Source organism: Thermobia domestica, chromosome 16 (genome assembly GCF_964235325.1).
Source record: "Thermobia domestica chromosome 16, izTheDome1.hap1.1, whole genome shotgun sequence".
In the NCBI taxonomy this organism is placed as follows: Eukaryota; Metazoa; Arthropoda; class Insecta; order Zygentoma; family Lepismatidae; genus Thermobia; species Thermobia domestica.
Genome location: NC_137469.1, coordinates 44,076,771 through 44,098,682, shown reverse-complemented (window position 1 = coordinate 44,098,682; position 21,912 = coordinate 44,076,771). Strand labels below are relative to the sequence as shown.

At 34.0% G+C, this 21,912-nt stretch overlaps 1 protein-coding gene across 1 annotated transcript in view; it reads right to left on the bottom strand.

The window, feature by feature from the left end:
- Positions 1–5,191: 5,191 nt before the first annotated feature.
- LOC145673050 (neurotrimin-like) overlaps positions 5,192–21,912 on the bottom strand; it is a 431,673-nt gene continuing 414,952 nt past the window's right edge. Inside the window, exon 6 of the mRNA XM_081742390.1 lies at positions 5,192–6,740. Within this exon, the coding sequence (XP_081598516.1) occupies positions 6,625–6,740 (116 nt within the window). The 3' untranslated portion in view covers positions 5,192–6,624. The remainder of the gene's footprint in view (positions 6,741–21,912) is intronic.

Sequence of the window (21,912 nt, the reverse complement as noted above, 5' to 3'; positions counted from 1 at the left end):
ACTAATTCTACGTGACAAATCCCTGCACAGTAATACAGTCGTTCAATAATTCGTGCATCAAGCTGTGACCAAAGGGCATACAATACGACAAAGTCAGGTTGGTTATGAGTGATCAAGCACGCTACATGCTTTCGACTTTCCAAGAACAGAAGAGCATTTACCAATCTCAATCATGTGACGTATGTTGCACATGGACTACAGCGCTTTTGTAAACGAAGGAATACAATAAAGGAACAGTGACGGATTTAGCCTGGGTCCGGGGGGCTAGGATCCCCCAGTATTTTGGATCCCGAAAATAATTTAAGCTATTATTTATGTATTTTTGAACGTTTATAGTGCTCATGATAAATCTATCATAGCCTCAGGTCTGGCTGGTCCCCCAGTTTTTCTCTTGTAGATCTACCACTGTAAAGGAGACCGATACTGCTCTGAGGAAGAGTCTTATAAAGGCTCCCAGTTATCAAATTTTGTACAGTAAAGTCACGTAACTCCACCTATCACAATTCGCTGCCATAACTAGGTGGGGTATTTGAATCAGATGTGCAGTTCCCTTTTGCAAAAACTTCGTAAATTAAAGAAATAATACGTTGGTCCAGATGAAACAGACGCAGGAACCAATTAGCATGTCCAACAGTTGCTCAGCTAAAAAGGCCTAGAGTAGAACTTTTATAGTACAGTATAGTGCAGACAAATACTTCGCTATAAGTATTTCTCTGACTTTGGAAGTAGAAGGCATAGACAAGGAGGAACCAGGAGGAGGAGGAAGAGTCTGATAAGAATGAGAGACAATCGTGATGGATTTACCAACGCCAAATTAAAGAGACAATCCGAATGTCAAAACCTTTGCAACTTCAACTAAAATCTCTTTTCTTATGCTTATAAGATATGCTCCACTGGTTTCCGTTGATGCTGATAACGGTTTATCCACACACAAGTATATGTTCTCTGTTGAGCTAGAAGCGACAAAACCATATGTTCGAGAACATTGAAATATCGGAGATAATCAAACATAACAATCTTCTTAAAATGCAGCAATCTACCTTTGTTTCTGTAAGTATTAAGTTTTCTTCCAATTCTTGAGTAAAGAATGTTTATGTCATTGTTTTCCAACTAAATGGAATTTTTTATCAGAACTTTTCTTGTATCTTTTCGAATATTTTTAGCGCCTTTCTTTTCCTATTTCCGATCATAACTATGATCTTAAAATACACATGATGAGAGATGTTAGCGTACAAGAGAGGGAAGTTATTGAAATATGCGATTTTTTCATCGAAAATAGCGAACGTTTTCCAATAGCATTAACCATTCGTGCTCCACATTGGTCAGACATCTTTTGTAAAACTAAAAAGTAACTTTATCACTTCAGTAGACTCTTTATTGAGCTCTTACTATACCAACAATACAAGGTTTTTGGAAAATGTATTCGATACACTCTAGATTCCTTGTGCATTTGACACAATGTGTATTATATACGTGTCATTTTAGCGTTTCTTTACATTCCCTCTGAACAGCCTAGTGAAACAGAAATATTTTTTTTATCGTAAACTATTCACTGAAGCTTTGGAAAATTCAAGATTGCTAATAGAACTCCAACTGGCCATAGCAATATACTGTATATATTTTAAGAGTATATACATCTGTTACAGTTTCGATTATGTAACATAGCCTTCCTCAAACAACTACGTGGTAAATTTGATCAAGTTCGGTTGTGTGGTTCAAAAGTTATTGAGTTATGTATATGTCGTCTATGTTGAAAATGTGATCGAGGCCGGTAGTGCGGTTGAAGAGTAATTAAGTCACAAACATAGTAACTTGATTGTTATTTATATATATTATTTTAACATTAATATAAGGTTTCAACATCCTTTTGTTTAAAATTTAAAGCCTTACAATTATACTCCGAGGCCATGGGATGCTGTATGATGATAATAAATGAAATGAAGTGGGAAGAAACAGAATGAAAAAGAAAGTGAAAAATTACACACAACAAGTTTATCAACCACAAAGTCCACTTGAAGCGAGCTGGAATAGAAACAGGAATCATCCAACCTTTTTCTAAGCGAGCTTCCCTTTTAATAAGATATAGAAGAAAGATTGTACCTATTGTGGTTTTTAAGTACTTAAAAGACTATTTATTTTGAATACGAATCAGGATCGTTAGAGTTGACAGTTGTAAGTTCGACATATGTAAGTTCAACAAAATCTTTTATGTTATGGAAAAAGCAGTGCATTTAATAGCTCTATCCACAGATTAGTACATATCTTTACAGTCATTTGCCTTGATAATGTCAAAATAAACAAGACTGTAAAACAAAACTTTCATCATCATTGTTGTTGTTTAGTTTCGTACTTTTGTATATAAAATGATGCACAGCAGCAACTTAATGACAAGTTTTTTTTCCTTTAAATAAAATTAAATAATTTATTCCAAACTGGCAATAATGTCCCTACTTCTTAACGCAGGCAATGTTTCTCGTTCTTCCTTCTGTTTCACGTATAATTCGTGTGAACTGTCTTGCACAAAATTAGAAAACACCTCGTACAGACAAGCAGAAATCTTAGTAAACTAACCCCAATTTTCAACTTTTCATTCTAGGTCAAGTATCAAAAATTGCTGAAGCACGTGTTTAACTATTTTATCTAGGTAAACGAAAAGTTCAAGTATCAAATTTCATGTGTGTGACCTCAAAGTATTCCGAGTTACGAACAGCTTATTATAACTGCAACTCTGTTTCACCCCCTTCCGCCTTGAATTTCTAATGCCTTCTCCTTCCTTTCTAGGTCAATTATTTAAGAAAAACACTGAAATATGTGTTTAATTATTCTAATGAGAAACCCAAATAACAAATTTCATACCTGTAACTTTAATGGATTCCGAGATTTGGGAATCTTATTATAATAATTGCTACCTCATTAATACCTTTCTAAGTTATATTTCTAAAAATTCTTACTAAGTGGTATCTAATATCACAAAATCCTATGCACTGTCCAGATTTCAAGTTTGCAAATTAAATAATTTGACGTTAGATTAGTCAGACAGTCACGCAGAAGACAAACGTGGGAAAAATCGATGTTTCAGAATCTCTAAGACTCCATAGCGTAAAGAAAAGGAAACAGGGGTAGATTATTATGAAATAATTTTACACCATAAATAAAATATAGACATTTATTCATAATATCCGTAAGATTAGGGAAAGACAATGAATGCTTAGTTAGTGGAAAAAAATTTGTTTGGTGCAATGTGGAGACAAGAGAGAACCGCACGTAATGAGAGCTCATCAATCAAAAAAAAACGTATTTTCTTTCTTTGTCATCATCATTATATATTTACTCATTTAGGAAAAAAAATATCAATATATTTTCAAACACATACAACCCAACCATGCACGCATTTTCATATTTTTCATGATCATATGTAACATGCAATCAATCATACTATGTTTATGTATAATATATACATGTTGTTTAAACGCTAAGATTCATTCACACATTAAAATCCATGCTTTCAAATGTTGTAAAATGATAACATAAGTTTTCGCTTTTCTGAATTCATGTTGTATTACTTCAAAAAATGTTTAAATGTATTAATACAATAGTTTCCGGTAACATTGATTTTCTTAACTTTCTGTTTACTCGTTTTCTATTGTATTTTTGTTTTGTGAAAATTAACAATATTTGTGAAAAGAGTATTTAACAACACTCTTTTGATGTGATTTCCTCATTTTGGAAATACTTTTGAGCACACTTTTTTTTGGCCCTGTATTTGATAAATGTGGTTCGTATTATATATATATCTTATTCTTCACCTCTAAATAATGATTTATTTTTAGGTTTGCTATATCATTTCACTGAACCACTCTGTCTTATCACTGAGATATTATTGAATATGGCTTATTCTTGCTTAACTTTATCCATCAGTTTCCTATAATATCAAGTTTATTACCTATATCATTCCGTTACTTCAAGATTCAAGAAATTTATTCTACATCTTCTTTGTAAAATAAATCGGAAAATTGACATATTTTATGTGAATATTTACTAAAACAAAATTTGTACCGTTTTAGTGATATAATAACTTACAGAACTCATAACTTACAGAACTCAGATTTACATATTTTGAATTTTTAAGTTCTGATACAACCATTCAACCACGTTAAATAAATTGTTCATAAAATTTTACTGTACGCGCATTTTATCACATAAATGTAGTAAGTTAGTTGATCCTTTACAATCCATTGAAAGTTACATTACATAACTCTCTTTCTGATAACTCTCGTGCCACTGTTTTACACAGAGAAAAAGCATCATCTTTCGGCGAACAATTAAAACCAGCACCATTATTCTCAATATGTCATAAGCCATGTATTACATTTCTTTCCACAAGTTGGTCTTTACGCTTTAGTCAATTGTTTTTCAAATAAGAAACAAATATTGATATTATTTTCTTTTAAAAAATGAAAAAGAAACGCAGACAAGTTTAAAGCAAGTTATTTAGTATTTTTGACCACATTTTGTAACTCGAAATGAGAATCTGTTTGTTACTCTCTTCTTGAACACACTTCCTTTATCCATTTAAGCATCTTACATTTCCCAATACGTTAAAATTATTATGATATATGTACCAAAGCCATATGATATTTGGAATAAGACTTTTTAGATATATATTAATGATTAATGGTTTTATGATTTGTTTCGAGTATAAAAGTACGTATTTGTTTTTTTGTTAGAATAATTATGTTTTGGGTTTGTATTTGGTCCACTTCTTATAACACAAAAGCTAAAAAGATATTTCTGTCCACATTCGTCACTCATACATTCAGCATTTCGATTAAATTTCCGTTATTGTTACTATTTTTTTTAAGAATAATAGTAATATGATAATAAATGTTAATATTAAAAAAAGAACTATGCACTTTTTTAATATAGTATCTTCTTAACTTCTTTCGTTACAACATTCCACCGCAATAAATACACAGTTATTTTTAATTGTGTATTCTGGTTATTACATACATTTCGTTGCAAAAACCCGCTTGTTTTCACTACAATATTTATCTTTTCATCTTGTTATGTAGTTCACATTTTTTTCGAAAACAATATTCCTCTCTGTCGGAAGATAAGAGATTTTTACTTTCAATTTAATCCGTCACAACATTCTCTGAAACTCATCTCTTCATAACAATGTTGGTTAACATTGTTTTTTACACTATTTGGTTTCAAGTAACTTTTACTTCAATAAGAAAACAATGTAAGTTTTTGTTTATTTCTCACTTAGATTTCACACACGATGTAAGAAGTTCATGAAAAATAAGCTACCTTACATTGATCATTTATCGTTCTTCTTAAAAAAAAATGCCATTCCAAAATGTACACACTCTCACAGTTTTTTTAACTAGCATTTTCTCTTTCACACACACACACGTCCTCACTTGTTTTATTATAACAAGTCAATTTTTAAAACATGAAAATCAATTAAAATGGGTGTTTTTTTTTTTTTTTTTTTGTTTACAAGCTCAGGACATGAAGGGTTAGTCAATCATTGTCGAATGGTTCTTGCAATATACAAAGAATTGTTTTCTTTTTCTTTCTTAGGAAATAACATACTTTAAAAAGGTGCAATCACTAGCCGTTTAAAATAAACAATTTAACATCACTTTCGTACATTCCCGCATCTCCACTCTGTAAAATAGTAAAGTTTTAATAAGATGTATTCTATCAATACAGTGTAATTTAGGTATGTTTGATAGCTACGTAATATCTTTCCCATTTTTAAACTTCTTAATTATTCATTAAAACCTTTTTCTTTTTTCTGAAAAAAAAAACAAAGCATCATATTATAAATTATTTCAACATTATGATAAGTATTTTTTTCCATTTCTACACAAACAAATTAATTAAAAAAAACGTAATGAGGTTTTAAATGTTAGGAAATAGGTTAATGATGTAAATTAATAATGACAACAAATTAACGCTATGGTATTTAGCTTAATTACTGTACATGGTATTCATTTCTTGTTTCAAATGTTCCCCCCCAAAAAAAATAAAAAAATAGGAAATCAAATTTGTATTCATGTGTTTCTTTTTAGAATAAAAATGTTTTGTCTAAATGTTACAAAATTTTCTTCCTTTTTTTTAAACGGTTTTGAGTTGGGAAATAATGGAACCTTTTTTAGTGTCTTTTCACACATCTTTACACCATTTGCTTGTTCTATTTCACTGCAACTTTCACCTCTAAACTGTAGTTTATTTTCGAATGGGGATAATAGCATAGAACTCTTTGCTTTCTTTAACACACAATAAAATTTCTTGTTGCACTTTTTTTATATGCATAAATGTGTCCAAAACGCACCTTTTAGAGTTCCAAGTGGTTTAGACTCATTTTTCCGTATCATTGTCTCAATGGTTCTTATGATGTGGTAACCTCTGTAATGTTTTCATGAATTGTTAAACCACTTCTTTACACCATAAACACACACGCGGATACCATTTATATGTATATCACCTTTTCTCCATATTTTATGTATGTTGTGTGTACATCGGTATATTTATATTATTTCCCCATTAATTTACGTCTCTTGTTGAGTACAATTTTAAATGCCCTTTGCGATTCGCTCATTGGCTGAAGATCTATGTGGCTGCAACAACCACTAACAAGACTGACCACACCATTTTCCAAGAGCCTCCGATAAGGGTATCTGAGTTTGATGAGTTCTTTCGCCGGAGAACAGTTGCCAACTTTTTCCCTGCAAAGACATTAAGAAGAAGCAATTACACACTTGTTAAAGTAAGATTTATTTCAAAGTATAAAAAAGCATACTGATCTTCATGTTATCATAGATAAAAAGTTTACATTCAGTGAACATATGGTTATAGTTACATTATTTAAAAGAAATAAATTACGGTCTTGGGAATGTATTATACTTTGCAGAAATGTAAACTTGAACAGCATTACATACTTGTTATCATAGGCGGCGTCAGGATTTTGGTAATGTGGGTGCAGGCAAGGATGGGACTATACATCCTAACATTGTTGGTAGAACGATCTGCACTATTGAGACTTAAGATCTCAAAAATAATCCCTAAGTTTTACTAAAAAAATAAATAAAAAAACTAGAAAATCATGGTATGATAGCAAGTAACTTATGAGAGACTTAAGAAGACACTCAAATATATGCAATAATAGGAAACAAGAAATATACAAAAGAGAAAGGATTATTGGCACCGCCTATGCTTGTTATTATATATCTTTATTTTCCCGTAGCGCAATGGTGTACGCCTATGTAGTCTATGGCTACACACTATTCTCAACTTTCTTCTAAGCACTTTTACTCACAGGTGGTCAACTTGTTCTATTTATGGAATAGCCTAGATTGTTGGCTTAAAAGTACGAGGGTCATTTAGATTGGACTGGCCATACTGATATGGTTTATTTATTGCTGTAGTCGAGGGTATTTGGCGATGTATACCGTGTATCCTGTGTTTAATCTTAGTCACACTATTGTTTCAATTACAGTATTTGCTAACTTATTTATTTAATCGTGTCATGACTCCAATGTGATAAAGTGACTACATCACTTTCTTTTCTAGTCTATTCCTAGCGGTTGTTCAAGTAAATCGATAGTACAAAAAATGTTTTTTTTTCTCAGTACATTGCGATCACAAAAGAGATTAGGTTGGTAAGATTCGAGTCCAGTGTCTTTCAACATCGAGGCTACACGAAACATGGAACTACATCTCAATGTGGAATCCAAACCACATTAGCTTCTGCAAAAAATCGAACCCATGTCCTCTGCGTCGAAAACGCATATAATAATCATGTAACTAAGAGAGAGAATTGCAAACCAATAGAAATATTAAGTGAATCGCTGATTTGAGAAAGTCAATAATGTCAATAATGCCCTAAGTTAATGATTTATGACGTATCTCAACTCTCGGACACTTGTTGCAGCTCGATATTGCACGAACTATTATCGTGACTTCTGACATATCACAATCAAACCGTGTAACTACCTTTCAAGAATCAAAGCTGTATGTAAACTTATTTTCGGCACATGGCTGACTTATGACGTTTCTCAAATCAGCGATTCAAATATGCTCTGCCTCTGTGCAAGTTCGTCTTGTTTTGATCAATCACTGTTAAACTTTATATAATTGTGATAATTGTATGACCACCCAACTCTTCACCACAAGTTTCTTAAATCTTTCTGGTACATTGGACGCGATTTTCTCTGTTCCTTCTCGCAGTGTGTTCGTTTCTTCTGCGATCTTGCACCTATTTATGCTATTAATGGAATTATTTATCTAAATAGTATCATCAAGGAAATAGCATCAAATGCTTTTATAGTATAAAACATTATCGCAACTATTTTTACTTAATAATAATACATGCGTTTTACACCGTTAATTATTTAAAAAAATGACTTCTCTATTGTCATGTATGTTTTTATGTCAAACATAGATATTCACAAAACAGTGTATACCCTGCGAAAATTTTAGGACTACAGTACTAATTCGATTGTAGTTTGATCAGGAGACCATGACGAACGTAGAATGTCCTTGGACAGTACAACGATCATGTCAAGGTGCTCGTGTTCCGTCTTACAGTGTATCTTGTAAGTGGACGCTGTTGAAGTGAGGTGCAGGTGACATACAGCCCTAAATAATGTTTATCAATGGAGAACAGTGTGTTTTTATCAAGTTTCAAATGATACGAGGTTGAAATGCACGAAAGATCCACAAAGAATTGAGGTGTGTGGCAATAGAGTTCTGCTATATGGGAAGATTGCAAGATGGACTGCAGCATTCGAGGTAGGGCGCCAGTCAGCAGAGAAAGGACATTGTGTCAACTGTATTCCAGCTGATACGGATCAACGTCATGTGAAAGCACTGTAAGGATTGCTCGATCTTGATAACCAATGAAAGTGTATTGAATTGGTTAATCAACTGAATATTTCATGTGCTACATGCTAATACACACTCTCAGAATGCATAGGATTGTGCAAAAGATAGGTATTTCACATTATGACGGAGGTGCAACACTGGCGTCAATAAGAATGTACATGCATGCACCGTTATATGCAGGAACAGTCCCGTATCCAGGGGGGTCTAGGGTGGGCCTGGTCCCCCCTAAATTTTTGGTGGCCCCCTAAAAGTTTCTCAGTAGACTTGCAAATGATGAACTATAATATGGTTGGATCGGGCCCCCCTAACTTCCGCCGGCCCCGCTCCCTAAATTTTTGGGTTAGCTACTGGCCTGTGCAGGAAATTGTTGATTTACTGCACCGCATTATTGTAATTGACCAAACATTCCATGATATTCCCGACATTGTTTGTACCGTAGTTAGCTCCCTCTAAACCTTCTCACACACAGGAACTCTCAACGACATCCAACGTCTGACAGGTATTTGAAAATGTGTTCACCAGAGTACATTGAGGGAATGTAACTATGTTCACGTAGCATATCTGTTTTTTTATACCCGACATATGTTGCCACTTCAATCTAAATGACCCTCATATGTGGAAAAAGGGGCTTTGGGTAGACCGTAAGGCGAATTCGATCATACAATAAGGAAAGAACTAGAGAAAGAGGGAAATTAAACATATTTCACTGGGTTGATTTGCTGTAGTACCAGTAGCGTATTTAGGATTTTCTTACGGGGAGCTATGCATAACATGTAAATAAGCACTTATATTTTTCGTTTTCACTCTTTAAAACCCGAACACATAAGGGCGTCATTGGGGAACCAGGAGGGCAATTGCCTACCTGAGTTTGAGAATTAAATATATTTTAGTGGATTGTCTACTAACACACTAGGAAAAAAGTGAAACTTGTATTTTGGTGGAGAATCTTGCCCCCCCTTCCCCCTCCAAGGAAAACCTGAAACTACGCTCCTGAAAATACACGTTCATTATTCGTATTCTCATTTCAACTTAACTGATTTCATTTTAGAAAAAAAATTGAAATAAAAAGTTTTATCTGTGTACGATTTTACCTCAAAGAAAATGTTTAGACAAGTTGAAGCTGAAATATGAAAAATGAAATGAAATCTTTAAGTTTAACGTCCCACGGTTATGCCGGTTAGGCTAAAGGAGACGGTGATGATGAGAGATGAGTGAAATGGTGGAATGAAGAAAGTGGGAGGAAACGGGAGAACCCCGAGAAAACCCACGAGCACGGTGTTTGTCCACCACAAAGTTCACTTGGCGGGGGCTGGGATCGAACCCGGGACCCCAAGCACCAGAGGTGAACGCTCTACCACTGAGCCACCGCGCCCCCCCCCCCAAGCTGAAATATACTGATTACAGTTTTAATGGCAAGAATTGCAGACTGGTGAATTTTATGTACTATAATACACACAAAAGTTTAGCAGTAAATCCAACCTTTTATTCTATTCATAGAAGAAAAAGGAAGCATCCTTTTGGCATACCTAATTTCCCGGGCTACTTATTCCCCCCTCTTGATTTTCCTTAATTCAAACATTTACCTTTCTTTGTAACTATACAATGTAAATATTTCTTTGCTATAAAAAAGTTCCATTATGTTGATATCCGGGCAAGTTGGGGTGGAACACCAGTTTCGCTTATCAGCTCCACTTAGCTTTGGTGTTACTGTCGACAACCGACTTGAATCACAACAACGGGCGAAAATAGAAAAGTAGAATGGACGAAAGAAAGGAAAAAAAACGCAGTTCTTACATGGAATGAAATTTGACAAATACGATATTATATCGGAAGAAAGAGCATGAGAAAATCAGTAGTCAATGAAATTCTTAGAAATGGTAAGAAGGACTATTGTTGTACCTGGAATGCGAAAAACTAACAAGTTTATTTCGGGGGCTTGAGCCCGATAGCCCTCTAAGTACGCCACTGGGTAGGAAATAATTCAATGCACATACTTAATTATAATTGTATATGGTAAAAGAAAAATGTCGTTGAAAAGTTTGATAAAGTAAATATAATGCATTCTTCTTCCTCATCTTGAAAGTTCGCCTTACAAAGAATTGCCTTTTGTAGTAATGAAGACAGAACACCAGTAGAAAAAAAAAAGAAACCTGGTCTCAAACCATGCTCCTTCCCTCCCCTAAACTAGTGTTTCTTATGAACTTCTAGTATATATTAAGACAAGTTGGAGAAAAAAATCATAATGTTGGTAGAGCGAAAAGAGAAAAAAGTATGGTAGTGGTGTTCCAGATAGGGCGGCGGAGGAAAAAAAATAAAACTGAGAGAACAGAGAGCCGTGAACAGAAGGTTAGATTCCTGACATTTTAGGGAAAGAAAAAAAATTGAAAAAAAGATGATGAACTGAAATAGAAAAAAAATGCAAAATGAGAAAGTAGTAGAAGAAAAAGAGATGGTAAAAAATGAAGAAAACTGTAATGTAAAAATTGTCTTCAAGAGCACGAAGAAAATAAAAAAACAAATGAAAACGCAGAAGTTCTTGATGAATTTCAGAAACGATTTTGCTATTATTAGAGACAAACTAAATGCTAAAAAAGGAAGATCTTTTTTTTTAAAAAAAGAAAAAGAATACGAAAAGAATTTATTTTCCTTTCATTTCTCAAGACGGGAAGCAAAGTCAGATTGTATTTTTAAGGAAGCAAGCCTAAGTCAACCCAAAAGCGGTGACCGTAAGTTGGTCTCTACATTGAAAGTACTGAATAAGATAAAGTAGATGGGAAGACACTCAAAAAAACCAAGTCTCTTCTTAACTCAAAACAAGAATTGTACGAGAAAAAGGTCTTCATTACAATTATTACTTTACAGAAGAACTTAATTTTCATGGAAAGTTTGCAAGTGATGTGTACGTAAAGGAGTGTATACGGTTAACTATCAGCAAACAGTAATATATCAATCTGCTTATTAAGCATTCCTTGCTACGTACGTATTAGATAAATAATAATTATTTCTTCCAGTAAAATAAAAAAATCTGTCAATTTCACAGTCACAGAAAAATAAAAGTTTTGTGCCCCGGACCCCAGGGTATGGATTCGATGTATTTTATTATACAGAATCAAAATTTCGAAACCTCAGGACGATTGACAGTCTCAATTGCTGTTTATGAGCGAAAAACGTGAGCGATTTTGGATACATGTAACACAGCCATACCAAAAAAAAAGTTGTGTTCATAGGGTCCCAGGGTATGGATTCGATGTATTTTGTTATACAGAATCAAAATTTCGAAACCTTAGGACGATTGACAGTCTCAATTGCTTTTTGTGAGCGAAAAACGTGAGCGATTTTGGATACATGTAACACAGTCATACAAAAAAAGTTGTGTTCATAGGACCCGAGGGTATGGACTCGATATATTTTGTTACACAGAATCAAAATTTCGAAACCCCAGGACGATTGAGAGGTTTGGTATAACGATGATACACGATTTCATCCATAAAACAAAACTGATAAATCGTCCTGGACGAAAACGTGTATCATCGTTATACCAAATCTCTCAAAGTTTTCGCCCATAAGAAAATTGACACGGTCAATCTCCTGGGTTTCAAAATTTTGAATCTGTGTAACAAAATACATCGAATCTATACCCTGGGGTCCGCTGCACAGAACTCTTGTTTGTTTGTTTGTTTGTTTGTTTGTTTGTTTGTTTGTTTGTTTGTTTTTTGTATAGCTGTGTTACATGTATCCTCCCTATCTAAAATCGCTCAAGTTTTTCACCGCTAACAAAACATTGGTACGGTCGATTGTTCTAATATTTCGATATTTGAATTCTGTATAATAAAATACATCGAGTCCATACCCTGGGGTATCGAGCACAGAAATTTAATTTGTGTGTATGTGTGAGAGAGATTATTATTAGCAACAAAGGCCATATTTTTATAGCACAAAAAGTTTGTTTTATTCGATTATCTCGTAAACCGCTCATCAGAATTCACCCCAAGCATATTAGTTTATTTAGCTCATTATAGTCTATTGATTGACATATCGTCTTTGGAATTACCAATAAGTACATCTCAAAATATGTGATTTTGAGTAACACATTCACTTTACATGATTTTTTTCGACATCTACTGATCAGCAGATTCGGCAACAAAAATATCGTAAAATCAGATAAGGGGTCGACTGTAACGTCTACCAAATAGGCTATATTAGCTGTGACAATATAGTTAGTTGAGTACGCCAATGAGTGGCATTCCACAGAAAGGTATACCAGGAATATCGAATAAACAATCATAGTATATATTATAAGAAAACTACAGATAACTTCATCTAATTTTTATTCATTATGTGTTGCGGGGAAAAGGGAGATATTAACACTAAAAAAGAGAAAAACATTAATTAAACACAAATGTGGCAAGAATTTGATTTTGAAGGAACATATCAGAAAAAAAAATGGGGTCACGACGTGGACCACAAACGGATGAGAACTGCTGTATCCATTGCTAGTGATAATATCACGCGTGATAGAAACAAGCTATTTGTTTTTTTTTTTAAATAAAGTACAATTCAGTACTTCGTATTTTTCAATTTCAACCCCAGTTAAGTAATATTTGCGAATCGAATTAGAAATTACAAAGAACTTTTCACCCCGATCAGATTTTTTTTTAAAGTGAATGTTGATAATGAAATATGTTTTCTCAGATGTAAATATCGTCATCCCCTCGAATATATATATATATATATATATATATATATATATATATATATATATATATATATATATATATATATATATATATGTGTGTGTGTGTGTGTGTGTGTGTATGTGTGTGTATGTGTATATATACAGCCGCGGATCCAGGAATACGATCAAGGGAGGGACTAAACCATATTGCCGCTTTATTCAGGGTAAAGAAAGTAGGATTGAAGCCCATTCATACAGTGTATACCTGAGCGTCAAGGGAGCCTAACCCCTATAGCCCTCCCCTTAGATCCCCCCATATATATATAGTTGCGGATCCAGGATATGATCAAGGTAGGGGCTAAACCATAGTTTGCCGCTTTATCCAGGGTAAAGAAAGTAGGATCGAAGCCCATTTCATATAGTGTATACCTGAGCGTCAAGGGGGCCATAGCCCCTCTTGGATCTGCGCCTGTATATATATATATATATATATATATATATATATATATATATATATATATATATATATATATATAGAACATTTTCTTTATTGTTAGATTAGTGCAGATTTTTCTAATATAAATTATTACTTAAACACGCAGTATTTTTTTTTAATTTAACATTTAACGATCACGTGCCAAGATAAGGGAGACGACTATGGTGAGAGGGAGAATAATTATAGACAAGGAAAGTGGGAAGAACCGAAGAATTCCAAGGAAAGATGTACAAATAGTGTTTCTTAAGCTCAAAGCCCATTTCGCAGGTGCGTCCCCAGAAACGTGTGTTGGAAAAGATCCAAAGTTTTAGGGATGTCTGGTACAAAAATGCACTACGTCTGTGTAGTATTGGATCGGTGTTATTCAGAAGCTGAAAGGACGATAAGTATTGTAATTGTGAAGTACTGTCACCTATATTTTGAGGAAAAATTATAGAACTATATTGTTTTTATAAGAATAGAAAGAGTGCAGATGACGTGTGAGCTCAAATCTTTAAACTACGTCAACCATTTCATTACTAAACAAGTAAAGTTTTATTAAGAAATTAAAAGAATATATATTCGAATTACGAAATTTTGGGAATTTGGGTCCAGAACCGATGGGCACTTCACGTAGGTAGTCCCATGGCATTTGACATCCTATTAGAAACAGGAATTCTCCTTACTAGAGGCGAGCGCTCTATGACCAACAGAGTCACCTCTGGTGCTTGGAGTCCCTGATTCGATCCCAGTCCCCGCCAAGTGAACTTTGTGGTGGACAAACCCCGTGTGCGTGGGTTTCCTTGGGGTTGTCCCGTTTCCTCCTACTTTCTTCATTCCACCATTTCATTCATTACTCATCATCACCGTCTCCTTTAGCGTCACCGGCATAATCGTGGGACGTAAAACTCAAAGATTTCATTTAATTTTTTATGACCAACAGAAGGCCGCGATTTCTGCATATCTTAAATAGGTACTTCAATTTGGAAACGTTACGAGGGACGACAGAGTGGTAGAATCTCACAAATAAACTTTTGTTTAGATTTTAACTTGATTTTTAGCACGAATGTTAGATGAGGCATCCACATACACTTCCAATTAATTGTAGTCTCACCAGAAAATCAAATTTAATCATTGTGTAGTGAAAGTGAAAATAAGGAGAAACTTAGGATGTATACTACGATTACGAAGCAAAGCTCAGCTTTAAGATCGTCAATTATGAAAATGAGTTGTGCCTTCACATCATCGATCAAGAAAATGACACATAACTTCAGATCATAGCTTACGAAGTTAGCCTGAACCTTCAAATGACAGATTTCAATATGTCCTGTGGCTTTATATAGTAGATTACGAAGATGGCTCTTTTCTTCAGGTAATCGATTGTAGAGATGTCCCGTGTTTTCACATCGTCGATTATAAGAAATTGCGTCTACAGATCATTGATTATGAACAGATATGTGGTTTCAAATGATCAAGTACTAAGTTAATCTGGACATTCAAATAACCAATTATCTAATGTTCTGTGTCTTCAGAATATTGATTTGGAAGCTAGCTCATGCCCTCAGATCATTAATTACAAATACGACCAGGGTCTTCAGATCATTGATTATGTTGATGGATTGTGCCTTCAGATAATAGGTTACAATTTCAGTTTGAGTGTTTTGTGTTTTGCCTCCTTACGCAACAGGGAAATTAAGAACAGGAAACATCCAACTGTAGTCGGGGCTTGAATACAGTCCAGTTGGTAGGAGCGAAGATCATCATGCAGGATCAACTCTCACGTTTTAGGCCATTCTCTGCTAGACTATTTCATCTTAAGGAGAAATGGATTACAATATTATGTCCAGATGTCTTTATATTATCAATTAGTAACATATCGTGTGCCTTCACGTAATCGACTTTTGAGATGTGAAATGTCTTCAGATAAAATCGATTATGAAGGCTTGGTTGCAATTAATTACTTACAAAGATAACTTGTGTCTTCACATAATCGACTTTTGAGATATCAAGTGCCTTCAGATAATCGATTATGAACATACCCCATGGTTGCAGTTAATTGCTTACGAAGATAACTTGTGTCTTCACATAATCGAATTTTGAGATATCAGGTGCCTTTAGATAATCGATTATGAAGATATCTCATGGTTGCAGTTAATTGATTACGAAGATAACTTGTGCCTTCACATAATCGACTTTTGAGATATCAGCTGTCTTCAGATCATCGATTATGAAGATATTACATGGTTGCAGTGAATTGATTACGAAGATAATTTGTGACTTCAAATAGTCGATTTCGAATACGATAGACAATCATAAGCTCCCACCATTTACATAATAAATTCGATTCTAAGAAATAACCTTCCTCTTTGCTGAATGTGTGCTTTTTATTCTTTCTTTTGTATATGAAAGCCAGTACAACTATTCGGATCCTTTAAAGACATCAAACACTTTGGTGAGTAAGGGAAGCTTGCTCATTTTTTTATAACTTCTTTTTCATCACATTTTCTAAGACTCCTACCATATGTTTTTTTCTATTCTCTTCGATTGTAGGTTTCCTTGCTTTCATTTCCTTTAGCTAAGTATAGATTCCTTAAGATTTAGCCAAACGACTTTCAAGAATCTCTTCATTTCTTTCGTGGTACTTGTTTCGTTTTAGTTTCCCTTTTTACTTAATGTATTCTTGGATTCCTTTTTCCTTTCTATTCCTTTGATTTCTTTCTTTCCCTTTTAAGATTCTTTTTTAGTTACTTTTATCTCGTTCCTAATGCTTCTTTTTTCTTTCTAAACTTTTACTTTGATTCCTTTCTTGTTTCGATTTGTTAACTCTCTTTTTTTATACTTGTAACATGCAGATGTGATTCATCTTTTATACAGTGACTTTCAAATCTTTAGTCTCTTTGTGTCTTACATTCTCAATTTTATCCCTTTTCAAAATTTGCATCCATCGTATGTCCGATTTTATACTTAGAGTTGTGTATACATTTTAAAATTTAAATTCGTACTTGTATATTCCATTATAATTTGAGTAACTGTGGGGCTAGTTAGTAAAAGACGAATATAATTTAGATTCGTAATGTTTATATTGTAAAATTCTCTATTTATGTAGGATAGAGCAAAACATGGTACACCGGAGTTTGGTCTTTCCCATCACTTTTTTTTTATTATTATAAAAGATCCTCTTGAGTACAGAAATATATTACAATAACTGGTTTCTATTGTAATATTTTAGGTAAGAAAGTGGAATGAACCCAATGACCAAGCGTCTTAGGGCTTTTGTAGGTGAGATTACTCTCTCAGACCAGTGGTCGTGAGAGAGAATGAAGGTTTGTTTGATTAGGTGTCTCTCGGTGACCGGGCGTCGTAAGAGCAAAAAAGGGAACCTAATGACCAGGTGTCTTAGGGCTTATAGGAAAGATTCCTCTATATTGACCAGGCGTCGTGAGAGAGGTAGGGTTTATAAGAAAGGTTCCTCTCTATTGACCAGGCGTCGTGAGAGAGGTAGGGCTTATAGGAAAGGTTCCTCTCTATTGACCAGGCGTCGTGAGAGAGGAATCTTCCCCTCCCTAAAGTATCGGCGTTTAATTTGGATTTAAACTGTATCGGAAATGTCACTGTTCATCTCAGAATCCCTGAAAACTATGGATTCACACTAATATCGATCATTCCGCATCATTTTTATATATCTTCCCCTTCCCCAATTTGCGGGGATAAATTTGAATTTAAACGGCATCGAAAGTGTCGCTGTTCACCTCAGCGACCCCCAAAACTATGGATTCGACAGTGATATCGGCTGTTTTCAATCATTTTTATGTATCTCTCCTTCCCCTCCCTGAAGTTGCGGGCCTGAATTTTTATCTAAAGAGTATCGAAAGTGTTACTGTTTATCTCAGCAACCCCGAAAACTATGGATTTGACACTAATATCGTCCATTTTCGATTATATATATATACTTCCCCTTTCCCTATTTTGCAGTGCTGACTTTGAATTAAAGCTTCATCGGAAATGTCACTTTTCATATCAGCAAGCCCGAAAATTATGGGTTCGACACTAAGATCGGTAGTTTCCAATATATATACCCACTTTCTTCCTACAAGTCGTACCTTCAAAGTGAAATGGTTAAATCCATCCTAGTCTCGAACCTCATCTATGTTGAAATTTTTTATCGAGATCAGTTTGGTGGTTCAAGAGTTGTTAAGTTACAAATATAGTCACCTTCATTTTAATATATATATAGATAATTTGTCGCATTAGAAAACAGGTATTTGTCTACATATAAAAAATTTGTACATAAAGTTTATATAAAAGTCTATATTAGAATATTAAATAATTATATATTTCATTGCATGAGTATTAATGAAATTTGCCTACTGCTCTTTCTTTTAAGAAGTAATTTGGTTAAAATTAACAAAATTTCACCAGATCAAAGAGCACATTAAGAACTCTGTTTCATTCAAGAGCTGTATTTGTTGCAACAGAAACGCTTCATGATGGTATATGTGTATGCAATTGTAAAAGTTCTGTAATTAATCTACAACGAGGAGTAAACGGTTAGAAGACACATAAAGGAAATGAGTGCAGACTATTAATTTTCAAGGATAATTACAACAGTTTTATTTTCGAATGCTTTTTTTTTTTTTTAAATATTCACAATATTGAAAATTTTTAACTTACATTTTTTCACACGTTCGAAAAAAAAAACTGTTCCATTACTAGTAAAAACTAACCTAATACAAATATTTTTGTTTATTTTCCCAATTTTTCTAGAAAGAAACCGGAAAAAGTGGGTTTTATCAGCAAGTTCAAATTTTCCGGAAATTTTACAACACTAGCTAGGAATCACATTTGTTGATAGAAGTGATATCTGAACCGGTAGCGCAATAAATTTCCAGTTTTAACGTTAAGCACTATAGAGAAAAAGTGGTAATAGATAGTTAGTTTATACATGGCGTTTATTTGGAATCGACTCAGCATTCTTATCTCCTAACTGTTTATTGAAACTGAAAGTAGTGACAGAAGTCAACCATTCCCAGTTTTAATTAAGTTCGCTAGAGGGAGAGAGAGAGAGAGAGAGAGAGAGAGAGAAAAGAACAGCAACAAATTGCAAGAAGCGGTTATCTGCAATCAATAAAGGGTCCCAAGTATATATTCTATCTGCACTCTAATCTCTCTACTTAGACATATCACTTCCGATTTCAATATTGAGAAAAATATCACGCTATACAAAATAAAATCCTTCATGTGGTCAGTGTTGAATTCAGACATTTTCACCCGGGGGGGGGAATGTGAACTCCTCGGGAGGGGAGAGGAGTTTGGGTGAAATAATTTCTACATTTTGTGATTGAAATTTTGAGTTTCTCCGGAGGGGATGAATTTTCTTTGGGGGGGGGGAATTGTCCCCAGGACTACGCCCTGAATTCATCACTGCATGTGGTGTGCACGTAAGCAACTGCTATATCGTGGATTTACAAACCAAGAACTCGTTTTCTTTCTCGATTGTCTTGAAAAGTGTGCATTTGAATTTAGACTCACCCATTTTTTATTTATTTATTTATTTATTTATTTATTTATTTATTTTTTTTTTTTTTGTTCAACTCATTGAGGTCCCCCAATTCGTATTTATGTAAAACATGATGTGATCAAAAAGTACAGTGAATGTAGCTGCACAGTGCCATCTATCGATTTCAACTAGTAGCTTCTACCTTTGGTACAGTCAGTGTCGAGATTGAACTAGTTGGGACAAGTTAGTTGGCTTTCAGAGGACGTGTTAAGAGTGTCTGTCGGGCGCCAACATCTCGTTATATTATAAGCCGCTAAAAATAAGTGTCAAAGAAGCTCACAAAATGTCAAAATCAGTGTACGGTATTGAAGTGGTGGCATTGAAGATTGTTCACAAGTGGTGTGAGCGATTCAAAATTGACAAGGTGTCGATTCAAAACGAGATACCTTCGACATCAAAACAGATGAAATCGTGCAAAAGGTGGCACAAATGATTTGTTCAAACATGTGATGGACTATTCGAGAGCTTTGCGAATAATTGAACATCTTGTATGTGTCCGTGAAAAGCATTTTAACCGCCGATTAAATGGGGAAATGGCTACCGTTTTTTTTTCTTTTTTTACCGTGAGCACACCTTGGTTTTGATACGCGAGTTTTGGTCGAAAAAATACTTGCTCTGGTCTCCAGATATAGCTGACCATGCGACCTCTGCCTCTTCCCAAAAATTAAAACCATGCTTAAAGGACAGCGTTTAGACACCATTCCTGACAATAAGAAGGCCACTGCAGAGAGTTAAACGCCCTTCCAAAAGAAGACTTCCAGAAATACTTCTACGTTGGGATAAATGCATTGCTAGCACAGGACAGTATTTTGAAGGAAATTAAGTCAAGTTGCATGTAATATTCCTACTTTGTTTCTAATAAAATTATTCGCCGTGTTCTTTATTGACACATTATATATATATATATATATATATATATATATATATATATATATATATATATATATATATAATTTTTCGACATTTTAATTTTGTTATGCACTAATAATTTTCTAGAATTAAAATCTTAAAAATCTTCTGTTTACGGTTACGAACAGTGATGGAGAACATTAGCTGTAGTCGGAGAATGATAATGCCAAAGTTATTTAACATTTCAAATAAAAATCTGCATATTATAAGAACTGACCTACAATAATGGTAGATACAGTTGTACCTTCAGGCAAGGAAAGTAAACCACTATCTCATCTTTTTCTCTCTCTCTCTCTCTCTCGTGAAAATGAAATATTTCTCTATATGTTTAATGGTTTCTGAGAACCAGGACGAAATTTATGCCTCCGTGAGGAATTCTTAAGGGACACAACGCCACAATAGCTATTAACAGTTCGTGTTAAGGTAAAGAGCTCTGTAAATGGAAAGTAAATTTTCGCGACAAGATATTTTACATCTCATTGGGGATTTGTATGTACGGTAGAGAAATCCGCCACAATTATTATACTGCTATCGCCACTAATATTGTAGCAATGCTAGTAGTAACAAGTATAATATCAGCTAGTCTTATCGCAGCAATATACTAATGAGAAAACAGAAATGGGTTAAGTTTCTCCAACAGCTTCCATTGTGTATTAGTTAATTGTTACCTTTTTAACCTGGTTAATGCGCAAGTTCCAGTTACTTCCTTCCTTATTGCACAAAGACTACTGCGTCAAGCAGAATACGACTTGCCCAGAGGGAATTTCTAGTACAACATTTTTGTTCTGAGAATGCTTGTGGTTTGAAATTAGGTCAATTAATGAATAATTCAATATACTATACATTTATTAACGCCTACGAATTTTTAACCACATTTTTATACGGTCCACAGTGATTTAATACAGAAGCGGTTCAGTTTTAGAGCTCTCACCTCTGATATTAGGGGTATCTGATTCGATCCCAGACCACGGGAGTTTGTGATGGGCAATATTATATCCGTGTGCTTTATTGAGGTTATCCCGTTTCTCCCATATTCTCATTCCAACAAATACTTTAAAAAATGATCAACTTCATTAATAATATTGTTCTCTTTTAGCCGATAGAGCCTACATGTTAAACGTAAAACTAAAATAAAACTTCATTTATTATTATTATTATTATTATTATTATTATTATTATTATTATTATTATTATTATTATTATAAAAGATGAGGATTGCCCGCACTAACTTGATTTCAAAATTTCAATGGCTTGAAAAGTGCTCACCCCATTATCATAATAAAATTATTTAGTTCTGAGTAGATAGGTGCCTTAATTAATTAATTTTGTAGTATAACTAGTGTCGACCAGTTGACTGGGAAATGAATGATCACCATGGTTGTTGTATACCAACAAAAT